We start from the raw sequence: 12496 nt of genomic DNA, 5'->3' as shown, positions 1-12496 counted from the left end.
CACCAGCGCTTCAATTTTGGGCCGTCGCCGGCCTATTCCGCCTTCTCTCACGGTATAAAAGTGGCTATTTTGGTATTGCTGACCCGTGGTTTGCTATACAGGTTCAGGTACTTTTGTCTGTAGTCGCCTTTCAATAGCTGGGAACGTTAGCCATGAAGGCTGAGCCTCTGAATTCTCTTATCACCAACGTTATGGTCATATAAATGCCGCAGTGCTCAGATTTGCTTAAATGCGCTCCCATTGCGCTCCTTCGCTCCCATCGCTCATCGGAGCGAAGCCAGGCGCTCTCGTGCCACGCTATAGTTTGTGGGCGAGTGCATGTGACACGTGGTGCAGGAAAACGCGGCCCTATATAAAACCGCTATACACGTCACGGTCGTAGGGAACGGCGAGGTGACCGCGCCTACGACGATAACTGTAAGATGACGTGATGACACGATTAGGTGAGTCATCGATCACACTGGAAGATGTCCTGTTTTGGGGAGAAAGCGAGGAAGTGTTCTTTCCTGGTGACCTTTCGTGGCAAGAAAACGCGATTATGATGTCAGGCAAAGCAAAATGATAACGGTGACATTTAAACGAACAGTAAATTACCTGTACGCTTGACAGCAATTGCTGTAAAGCGAAGCCGAGAAAAGGATTGCAGCAAGAGTTTTGACACATTTTATTTTAAAATATTATGAATTCCATCGTGGTGGCACAGAAAAGACTTTTGCGTCAACTCATCTCTCGCTCCAAAGAAAGGACGAAAAAGTGAGAAGTTGTCGTATTCGCGTGAACTTTAACTTGCACGTGGTTCTTTGCTCATCTCTCGCAATCCATTGAGGGTCAGCGTGCGTATTCCTTGCACGGACAGAGCCAGGCCGGTGTATTTCTCGATGACTGTTAGTGCCTGGACGCCCATTACAGAGTCTAAGCCCAACTCGCCGAGATTGGTGTTATGATTCAGCTTCGACGAATCTTGAAAGCCTGCGTGAATATCGTGGGATGAAGAAATTCAACTTGCGAGCAATGCGGTTGAAAATCGCGACGAATGAAACTGAGGTACGCCTTTACAGTAACAGTGCATTCGCGGAACTCGAGTGCATGAACGTCGGTCCTCGTTGCCAAACTGAAGTACTTATCCAGTCCAGAGTTATATATAAGAAGTATTTGTAAAAACACGACTGTTGCGTTGTGTGAAGCAAGCTTCTATAGCAATAAAAAGCAGGAAAGCCAGTATTTGTCATCCTTGCACACGGAAGAGAATGTCTGGTTTAGGAAGAAGCTTTACTACAGGAGCTTCTATATGAACACAAGGGAAGTGACAAATACTTGCACTCGCAATCTATTGTAGCAAATGTGATAAGGTTAGTTAAGTTAGACAAGGATAGGTTAGTCTAACATCGGTGCGGAGCTGATTTCTGATTTGACCATCAATGTTTTGGGTTGTTTGGAAAAGTAATTTTGCAGGAAAAGAAAAAAAGAAATTAGGAACAATGTAGCATCAGTCACACAACTACGTAACTTGGGGAAAAAACTATATCACAGTTATTTAAACTACACCTATTAAGAAAGAGGAAAAAAGGGGTTAACTGAGGGGCCCGATTTTTATTAGTCATATTATAAGAAGCCAACGAACACTGATACCAAGAAGAACATAAGGGAAATTACTTGTGCTTAATAAAGGAAATAAAGAAACGATGAAAGTGGATGAAAAAACAACTTCCCGCAGGTGGGGAACGATCTCACAACCTTCGCATTTCGCACCTATTAAGAAATATACCTTAACGAGGAAAAAAAAATTATGTGACTGCAGTAACCTGTACTGTTAATTTTTGGAGTAGGAGTTTTTAAATATCTTTCTAGACATTGCGAAAAGATTTCGCAAGGAAAGCATTCATATATCCCATTTATACGCTTCAGATGGTCAAACAAAGGCAATCTACAGAATTGTGATACCTGTTTTTCTTCTTTCAAATGTGTGCTCTATCATTCACTTGTTTTAACTTACAGATAATAAGGAGTTTTGTAAAAACTGCCAGGTACTCGATCAAACTTCTCAGATTGGTGGATCTCAGCTTCTATTATTGCAATGAATAACATTAATGTACGTTCATCAGCTGTCCAATGAAAGCATTCCGCGTTTCACATTTATTCGAAACGGGAAATTAGAGTTGGCCTCAATCTAGAGCTTCCTCCACCTTTCCTTCCCCAACCACTGGTTTTAAATGTTAAATGATGTTTGCGGTGGCTGATAATCTCTTGCAATATATTTTAGGGTAGTTTTTCTTCTGCATAAACATTCATCTGAGGGTGCAGCGCTCGGTTCTGGCGCATTGTCTTGACTTGTGCTATGCTTTTCTGAGTATCTGTAGCTCGTACTGACAAAGCGAATCATGGCTGAAATCACAATTAAAGAGCGCAGCGAGATATCGAAATGTGTACACCCCAATAGAAAAGCACCACAGAATCCTATTCTCATATGCGGCGCAGACGAATTTATTCTTTAGTAATTTATTGCGCTGCAGTATTGCACGGCAGCTTTCGTATGTTGTTTTGAATTGGCGAAGTTTTCTCTCTATACATATATATGTATGTATATTGGAAATCAAAAATATTATTACGGTGCCAAACTGAAACAAAATAGAAATGGCACTGATTAATACGGCTATTTTCGTGCTTTTTCGCATCTGGTCATCTGTGTGATATTCTGTTAAGCTTTGCGGTATGTTTCTGTCGTACCCTATTGTTAGATGACACCTCATGTTGTATTGTTCGATTTTTACACTAGCTTGTCCGCATAAGCGTGACCGACAAGCCCCTATCTAGTGTATATATGTTTTCAGAAAAAAAATAATAATAGCTTGTTCGTTTCGCGCCCTGTGAGTATAACACACTAACCTATATGTGAGTCACAGTCTAATCGCGAACATTGAACAATTATTTCTGTTAGCTATGCGCGAATGAACGTAGTGTAGCAAACTTCTGCGGGGGAAGTTTGAGATTATGCTTATGGTAGCCACACTACCTGGCTGCTTGAAGCTTCATCAAAAAGCGCCAGATGCAACCAGTCTATTAATGAGCTGCAACAAGCGAAATCCATTCGACGAGATGCAATTAAAGAAGTTGAACAAATCTCGTTCGCGGAAAAGTCTTTTTCTTTTGTTGGCAGAAAAATTCTCTGGGAAAATTATTCATTCATTGTTTCATTCCATGAGGTTTTCCTTCAACTTAATCCAGCGGACAGTCATTGAAATCATCTCCTAGCAAGAATAGGGTGCATGTCATTCTGTAGAAAATGATGGTGCAGGGGAAACCATATTTCCTGAATGGCTCGGGGAGCAACGCTGCAGTGTGCCGTGTAAGATGTTCACCGCTAGTCGTTGGTTGCACTCGCAATCTATAGTTGCGCTCACACGATGTGCGCGGACTTTTCTGCTCCGAAGATTACGCTACACTATACACGCTTGCTTATCACCTTCTCCTACGTGTTTATGAATAACTTGGAATTGACCCTCCAGGACCATCTTCAGAACTGAAGACGCTTGGCCTATGGCAGTGTGCGTCCTTGGGTTAGAAACTAAAAGGATTGTCATTGGAGTTCCTCAAGTTGACCAGCTCCCGCTACCGCTTATAGACCATGTGTGCACCCTTGCGTGGGCGCGCAACTGCGGCTAATACTGTTCCTTCTCTCTCTACATACCGACCCTTTGCCCTCGTCCAGGGTAACAAATTAAACGTGCATCTGATTACCCTCCCGGCCCCTCGCATGGTTTTCGCTGTTGAGTGCTACGTCATGCTACGCCCTTCTCGATTTCACAAACGGTTACCCAAAACATTGAATGATTGCACTGAGTGCAAAAAAAAAAAAAAACCGGAGTTATGACAATCTATTATGTGGAAACTCGCAAGGTTCGTGTGATTACTTCCGCCCCAAACACAATTTGTTATATTCAACGAGCATCGAGTTATGCATTATTTTAATGCCGCGCTACCATGCACAAGTCTCCTGGTTCGTTCAGGTGGTCGAGCAACAACTACGGAGATATTGGTCCCGAGTTCGGTACCTGCATGACGACAACTTCTTCAACTGCAAATCTTTCTTTGTGACACTCTTATCGGCTTCTTTAATATCTTTGTGCGATTATTTTAGGCTGGATGACTGTCCTCCATATTTATGAACTGCGTTACGCTAGCCCATCTCAACTTCGAAGTTAGCTAACGGAGACGTTTAGCGATGACTGCCCAGGATCTTCGTAATGAGCGCAAACAAGCCGTATGCAGGGACACCCATCTTTTTCTTGTATACTGCAGTCTAACAAAGCATAAAGGTTTAAGCCTCTCACCGAGAATTCGCGCCACCGAGTCAACCAGCGGATTCTTTTCTGGTTTCTTTTCTGAACTTGAAATGACTTCAGCCTTGACCAAGCTGGAGACCACGGGGTGGTTTTGGTTCAGGAACTTCTCCAGGACCTCCAAGGCGGACTTTATATGCTGGGGCTGTGTTGCCTCGAATGCCGCTTGCTGTCCTTGGGCTTCGCGGGCGAGGCCAGCCTCATCTATGGCGCCCCATTGGATGGCCACTCCTAAAAAGGACAATTGAGTAGACAGAAAGAGAGGGAGAATGAGCCTTGCTCTTTTCACGCGTCACATCGTACGCTGCCCGAGTCGCCCTTGTGCTTTAGCAGCAACACTCAAGTCGTGATGACTTCGTTTCTATATTAGGCTGAATGAGAAAATGCGCCTTTAGGCATCTATTACTATTCCAGAATATTAGCACGACGTGGTGATATTTGCGAATTCTCAAGAAGTCCGCATTTCCTTCCCTGATTTTTTTTTGAAGAAACAACAATAAAAAACAAACAAATTGGGCAAAATATACAGAGAATGTCGCACACCACGGTGCCTTTCGTATTCAAGGCGAAGCTTAATAAGCGCCACGAGACGCTTCACTTGGAGCCGATGGGCACCTAGCTTGCACCAAAGTTCGAATGCTGCAGAAACACTTGCCACATACCAGCTGACAGAAATTTATAAAGACTAGCTATGCGTAAGACAAATTGCTCGCGTTCAGCTAGACATCGATTGCACAATAAGAGACCGAATGTACGAAACCATGAAAATTTTCCGCCACAAAATATTTGAGCCTAATGTTTAGATAATGTTGGTAGCCTTGTCTGTTTCACTAAGACAGAAAAGCCTATTTGAGTCGTTAGACCATACCTTTGTCCTACATTCCCTGCACAAGTCACGCGATCATGCGTGACTTGTGCAGACTGCACAAGTGACTCATATGCATCAGCGTTAAGTAAAAACTTTTAGGCCCCCACTATGTAATAAATCTGCCACAATACCCGTAACACACAAATGCCATATTCAGGTAGGCACGACATCAAACACCTAATAAACAGAGAGTTAAGAATCTACAAAAGAAGCCGAATTAAATAGATAGTGGTGTGTAAAGAAATCTTGTAGGCGCGTCAGTATGTTTAGCGGGAAATGAGCAGGGACATTGTAGTGCAAAAGTTACACGGGTCCAAGTAACTTCACTTAGCCCGAAAACAAATTCACTGTTGATATTTTGGACAGTCTGTGACAAATTGGTGCACAGAAGCGTCTGGCATGTCACAGAAGGGTGGAATCAACGCAGGTCTCCACGCAGCTCAAAAAGTGAGGTATGTAAGGCACGTTCAGTCCCAAAAGGCACAGGATGACATTTAAGATACAGTCCACTTTGAGGTTGACAGAAAAGTGTAGAGCAGGGCCTAATGAATACAGCAAGGACGTCTTAGTTTTCTAGCTGAACCAATTCTTGATACAGTCTCATTAGGAGCTTCAGATCTCCAGGGTCCGTAGAAAGTTTTTGGCGTTAAATTCAGCGAGATTCATTGAATCTTCATACTAATCACAGTCAAGAAGTGAGCATCAGGTGCCAGTCGGTAAGCTACTCATTTGACAGTTGTAGCACTGTGACTCTGAATCCGCTGAAAGTGAACTCGCTGGCTGGGAAAAGAAACGATAGTCAGTTTGCTTGAGACAGCTAGCAGGAATGAGCATAAACGCAATAATCACTCAATGGCTTCAGTGGTGCTTTTAAGTCAAAATACATTATGCAAACGGTTACGTGATTTATTATCCGATATATAATTTGCAGCCCGAGGGATCCCAAACAGTTCTGCGGAGGTAGATGACATCTCGCACGACAAACGAGGAGTCATGCTTTCATTTTGCGTTGGGACGTAAACGACAGACTTGGAGAGACTCTCTGCTCTAGATCAAAAAGAAAATAGAAAGGTGTTGCTGTCTTACTATGGACTCATGCGCAGGAGGGCCAAGAATTTAGTTTCTTGTGGATGGGTTATTCATTTATGAAACCCTTAAGCAGCCAGAGTAGCAAGAAGTATGGCGAGATGTTCCAGAAATAATGAACTGATGATGAGAGCGCAATGCGTTACATATTAGAACAGCCATTTGAAGGAGAAAAGTCTGTAAGAGATGAATATCGTGTTGTGTTTTTGGCCTGGCTGAATTTTGTAGAGCTTCATTGACACGTACAGCATTAACAGATTCTTCGCTGGCCTCAGCTATAAGAAGGCTGCTGAATCTTGTGTGAGGCAAACAAGAAACATGTAATCTAGGTATATTGATATTCTAACTGACATGGGCGACAGATCTCGTAGTTGAACATCCCGACATAGAAATCTCAAAAGGTTCAAAGCACGTTTTGTGGCACAACTTGGCTTCCTGCACAATGTGTGTTATAACCACTGCTTGTCTTCAAACATACACTTAGTCAAAACAGTAAATCAAGAGCCACAGAGCGCGCGACCTTACAATTCCGGGCTGTAAAAGAGGACGTAGCACCTGTATGCTGCTTGACATCTAGGATATTAGAAGTGAATCGCTTTGGGATACCGTACGAAACGTGTGATTTTGTCTGTCAGGCGCAACACAAATATGAATTTATTTGCCGTATTTCGCTTGAAATGGTATCCTAGAAGCTAATTACGAAATGTAGTCGCTCATTCCGCTTGCAGCACCTCTGGTCTTCGAATTAGAATGGCGAACGTCGGTCGGTTGAAAAACAGCATGAAGTAAGTGTGGGCTGATAAACACAACATGTCACACAGACATTTTTTTCAAGCAAGCATCGCCTGTGTTCACTCGTTCTGCGGAAGTTAATTCCTCGCTTTTGTCGCACCATGAAACCAGACATACTTATTTATCACATTGATGTCAGTTTTTTCTCTAAGCGGCGTCAAACACTTGACACATGAAACAAATTGTCTTGCACACTTCAACCCCAAAGTAGATTTCTTTAAACATCGTAAGACGCCGTCGGCTTACCGGGAAACCCGTCCGCCACGCGACGTTCACACAAGCGCTCCAACGTGCTGTCGACGTAACCGGATAGTGTTCTTCCCGAAGTCCCGCGACCAGAACAGACCGAGGAGAACATGACAAAGTGGTCTAGATGCGGGCATAATTTTCGAGAATGCTCGTCCAGATGTTTCATGCCCTCGGCTTTGGTCTTGTAGTCGGTTTGGTGCACCTCAGTCGCGTGATCGGCTACCCAGCTGTCTTCGTGGCACTGTACGGAAAACAAAGTTTTTCGTGATTACTCGTTCAATCCTCCAATGCATGGCACAAAACGACCATTTCTGAGGCGAGGCTGTGAACAAAGAAGGCTTTGACATATTGGAAAGATAGACATCCGCCTCGTGAAATATCAATGAATTATCGCGGCAATTTTCTGTGATGAGCGTCCATGATGCAGCAGCAGCAGCGACAACGAAGTCGCCTAAATCAAGTGATTAGTATTGAAATAAGAAGGCCTCCCTTCATGTAAGGGCACTAGAGTGATTTTAGGAACGATTCAGTCATCGCCGCGCTTTCATCATTTGGCGTCCTTTTTTGAAGCAGTTAAATATTCCCAAGAATTGAGTTCTTGAATGCGGTTCTTGGGGCTCTTAACCCATGGGACCTCCTAGTGTTTGGGAGCTATGTAAACATTTCTTGAAATCAACTGAAATATTTATGAATCTCACTCTGGAAAGGCACGTTTCAAACGATCGTTTCACATGCTTTGCTTCTCGTTCGCCGAGTAAACTTTCAAATTGAGCTGCATCATATCCGATATAATTCTGCATAGTGATGGTTGATTCCTCGCAGCGTCCTATACATGTTCTTCGCTTAACGCAGATATAAGAAAAATCAATTCCACGAGACTATTTTCTTCCCCAACCGATTGTATTTTTTAATGCTGGAGATCACTTTATAACATAACGTATATTACACGCTCGCTTTCGTCGAAGCGCTCTTTTTGAGCCCATGGTCGTCGCCTCAATACGACCCGTTACTTCTTGCTACATTTTCTCTCACGTCGCGCTGCGCACCACATCTCCCTACGTTGTGCGTTGTGTTTCGTTCGTTTGTGAGGAATTTTACGCAGGGATAGCAATTGGGAACGTATCTGGGTTTCTTAATTACCAATCTTGGTTCGAGTAAATCACAGGCACCTGTCGCTCTTGGTGATCATGGAGGACTTTGGCAGGGACGAAAGCTCTGTTACCATTGAATCCAACCCAATGTCCACTCCATTCTCGCCAAAGCAGGTGTTGATAGAATATTTTGTTTAAAAAGAGACACAAACATAAATCCGGAAAGAACGGGCCTGCTATGAGACACGTCGTAGTAGCGGGGTCCGCGTGAATTTTGACTACCGGGTGTTCTTTCTGAATGCCGCCACACCAAAATGTGGCCGCCAGGCTCAGAACCGAATCCGTGGCCTGGCGCTCGGCGTTGAGGACGTATTAAGCTGCTCAGCTACGGCGGTGGGCAAGCGGCCGCTCGGCCTTTCTGGGACAGACGAGTGGCTTACTTGCCGGGCAATGTATGATGGGACGATATTACAATGGGTCATCTTTACGTCCTACAGCGTGGACGGGACGCATCGTGAAAACGATGATCGCGCGGATTATATCATCCAAAGATCTTCAGGCAACACTTGCTCGCTGTGCCCAAGACTATCGTTGTAACAATTTCGAAGCGAAAGAGTTGATTCTTTACTCCTTTAAACACACTTATACCCGCGGTTCTACGTAATGCAGCCTTCCGGCTTTTGTAGTCCAGAATGATTTAAGGGCAGAATGAAGATACTGCGGCAGAAATCGCCATCTGCACCGGATGGCGTGGGCTGCCAAAGATGATTCTGGCTCACCACAGAAACGTTGAAGATGCCGCCGATAGGGCCCATTGCTTCAGCTTCCTTGATAATCTGCAAAGCACCGCGCGTTGTCGACACGTCGGCTTGGCTGACGACTACCGAGGCGCCGGCTGTCTGCCACCGATGCAGGCAGAGACGTTGGTACCCCGAAAACGTTCCGTGACTTGCGGTGAGAAGAAGATGGCGGCAGCCTCGACTGACCATCCAGTCCATAAACTCCAGAGCGAAGGTGTTCAAATCTCCGACGATGACGTATGCCTTGTGCCTGTAGAAATATGTGCGGGCGATGGCTTCTACAGTGAAGGGTTGGCGGCCTTCCTTGGCTTCCTGGCATTTGTCTGGTCGCACCTGCACGAATTAGCCACACATCTGATTTTGAGAAAGATAGCAACAGAGAGAGACATAGGGGTAGGAGAGGCAGGAAGGACTACCAGACTGTTCAGTGTGATGCACAGAGTTTGTTGCCGAAAGGTCGGAGGCCAAATTTTGAAAGCATTGATTTCTTTGGCGGTTTCCCCCACTTTGCTTGGACTGCATTATCACAGGCATGGTCATGTAAGCTGCGCCGATGCTGGATACAATGTAATCAAAGCTGTGCGAATCGCGCAGAGAGTGCGAACAAAGGTTGTGACTAGGCTGCCCGGTCCTGACACAAGTGCGCTACCTCTGAATCTTCGTAATGGTTTGGATGTAGTTCGTAACGTCGGCCTCTCTTGCAGGCACGGCAGCTCCACACTGCCCGTACCCCACATACCGTGCATAGCAACATCCATACAGCTAACTAATAAATGTGCGAAGCAGCAATGTCTCAGTATGTCTACAGGGGAGCTATCGCTTAGGAGGAAGCTTCAGTTCGGAGGCTTCTGTATAAATGCATGGGAAGGAAGAAATTTATTTTTCTCGACAACCACTGAAACGAATGTGATGAGGTTTGTTTAATTTAAAAAAGTGTCCAATGATTGCACCTAGCGTGATTCTTTTGTTTAAGCCCTCCTTTCTGCAAAAAAAAAAAAAAAAAAAAGATTGCGAAAATTCTGTCGCTCGGCAATGAAAAAAAAAAAAAAAAAAACAGGCGACACCACCGGTTCTGTAAACTGCGCCTAATGATATATCTAAAATGGACAAAATTGATGTATTATACACGGCTCTGAAACACACCACTAATAGGTGAGTAAGATTTTCGCAAAGCCTTTGCGAACATTCATACAGATTTGCGAAAGTTGTATATGTATATACCAAATTTGGCCACTTTAGCTGATTTACACGTAGGTTACAGAACCGCCACATCTATTTCTTTTTGACAGGCCGATATAAATCTGCAAATTTGGTGCTTCTATATATTATAGCTTAGAGATTGCCGAGAACAATCGTAAATCATTTTAGGCCCGAGTTCAAAATATTTTCTGGTACATTCACTCGTATCAAACTGTCTTGCTCAAACGCAAGAAATTTCGTTCTAAATGATCTGGGGGCTGTTTCAAAAAAGCGCTTATGCGTTCTGCAAGTGCTCGAAGAAATGGCACCAGAGTTGGCCTCGAGCTAAACCTGCCTCATAACATTGACAACCATCCCCCAATAATTTCTGACCAATTGTTTTCAAGCCCGTCTTCTCGTCTATTATTATTCAGTTTGCCAGCCTGGTACGGAAAGAAGCAACTAGGCACAATCCAGCATTCCTTTCTGACTATTGGTATTCAGCGCATGTGGAAAACAAGTACAGGAGGGATGTCTGAAGGCAAAAGAAAAAGGAGACGAAGAAGAAGTACGGCACTGTCCCTGAAACACATACGAGCAGCTCCCGTTGCAGCCATTAACTTCGACGCTGAGGTCTCACTAGTCAGCGACACTTGTGATCAGAGAGGTGCCGGAGCTAGGTGGCACTAACCTTAGGCGAAGTGTTCAGTGGTAACCTTTGCATGGTCCACAGCAACACATTAAGAGGGAGTCCGCAGTTACAGTTGTACATTAGCGTTACGACATTCATCACAGGCATAATCACATCATGATACTAAGAACAATGATCTATCTTCGACAGATGTCGGCTTAGCGTATGGAGTCTATCCTGAATATTCGCGCAGTGGACACTACAAAAATCAGCTTACATATTTTCACAGAAATCAACGTGGGCAACGTCCACACATTTTACATTAGAGACCAAGTACGCTGGTTCCACTTCTGCTTTTGCCGCTAGAATCGGGCTTTGATGGCAACTTCTGCGAAGGGTTTCCGGTGTGATTTTGATTCACTTTTATTTGTCGTGACAAACTAGAAAGCGCTCTTTCATTAACCTGTTCACTCCAACATGGATCACTGGATATCAAAAACGACATTTGAGCCACACTTCACAAGCCTGCTTGTTGTGAATTTGGGACACTGGGCATGTGTGACTGGGTACGTGGCGCTGTCCAACGAATAAAAAAAAATCTGGTTGAAATTTTTCCGCTGGTGGGCGCAGTAACGTCAACATTCGTCGTCGTGTGGGTTCTGACGACTTTTCTTCCCTGTGAAGGAAAATGAAATTATTAGATTATACTAAGTGTAGAGAGTACCGGACAAAGCTACGCGTTTAGCAGGTCATAGCTACGCGTTTAGCAGGCCATACCGCGGACGTCCTGTTGCGCCACGCGTCCGTGTTGAACCGCGAGGAGACTGTGACATACATAAGGAGGACTTGAAATTCAATTACCTGAAGTACAACTTTACCGGCGTTCGCTTCGGAGGCTTCCAGCCTGAATGCATCCACAACCTGAGATCGCGGAAACACTGTGGCAGGCAGGGGCCTCACGGCCCCCGATGCGATTCCTCCACGCAGTAGTTCGGCGACTCGCCGCTTCTCATCAGCTGCGCTGGTGTCGTTCAAGGACAGGAAATCTGACGGAACGGCGCTGACGGTGACGACATTGCGCTTCGGGGAGAGTTCCTCGCGTGGACGATGCGAGGTTGTGCCAACGGCATCAGTAACGAGAAGTCGGCCGTTCGTCGTCAGACAGTGAGCGGTGACTTTATTACTGGCTCCGCGAAGAGTGTCGAACACGAGGTCCACACCTAAAGAACGAACGAAACAAAAATATGGTGCTGGAAATAGTGAAATTAAAGGCCAGTTGGAAATAAGACAGACAAACAATAAGACTTCTGGATGACAGTTAAGGTGTTCACGGAAAGTTAACGAAAACTTAAAGTTCAAATTAAAGCTGAATAACGTACAGGGAGCAGCAAATGAATCGACGCTCAATACGAGCAAAATGAAACTGAGAAATCGCGCACTGAGCAAAGGGGCGAAATGCAGCG

At 44.7% G+C, this 12496-nt stretch overlaps 1 protein-coding gene across 1 annotated transcript in view; it reads right to left on the bottom strand.

The window, feature by feature from the left end:
• Positions 1-647: 647 nt before the first annotated feature.
• The window catches only part of LOC126529446 (fatty acid synthase-like), a 71695-nt gene continuing 59846 nt past the window's right edge, over positions 648-12496 (bottom strand). The window contains exons 21-25 of the mRNA XM_055069852.2: positions 11895-12253; positions 9203-9556; positions 7330-7573; positions 4329-4568; positions 648-969 (exon numbers count right to left, since the gene is read on the bottom strand). Coding sequence (XP_054925827.2) covers positions 782-969; positions 4329-4568; positions 7330-7573; positions 9203-9556; positions 11895-12253 — 1385 coding nt within the window. The 3' untranslated portion in view covers positions 648-781. The remainder of the gene's footprint in view (positions 970-4328; positions 4569-7329; positions 7574-9202; positions 9557-11894; positions 12254-12496) is intronic.

Source organism: Dermacentor andersoni, chromosome 8, assembly GCF_023375885.2.
Source record: "Dermacentor andersoni chromosome 8, qqDerAnde1_hic_scaffold, whole genome shotgun sequence".
Taxonomy (NCBI): Eukaryota; Metazoa; Arthropoda; class Arachnida; order Ixodida; family Ixodidae; genus Dermacentor; species Dermacentor andersoni.
Note: the sequence above shows the minus strand (reverse complement) of the source record. Positions and strands in the feature narration are given on the sequence as shown.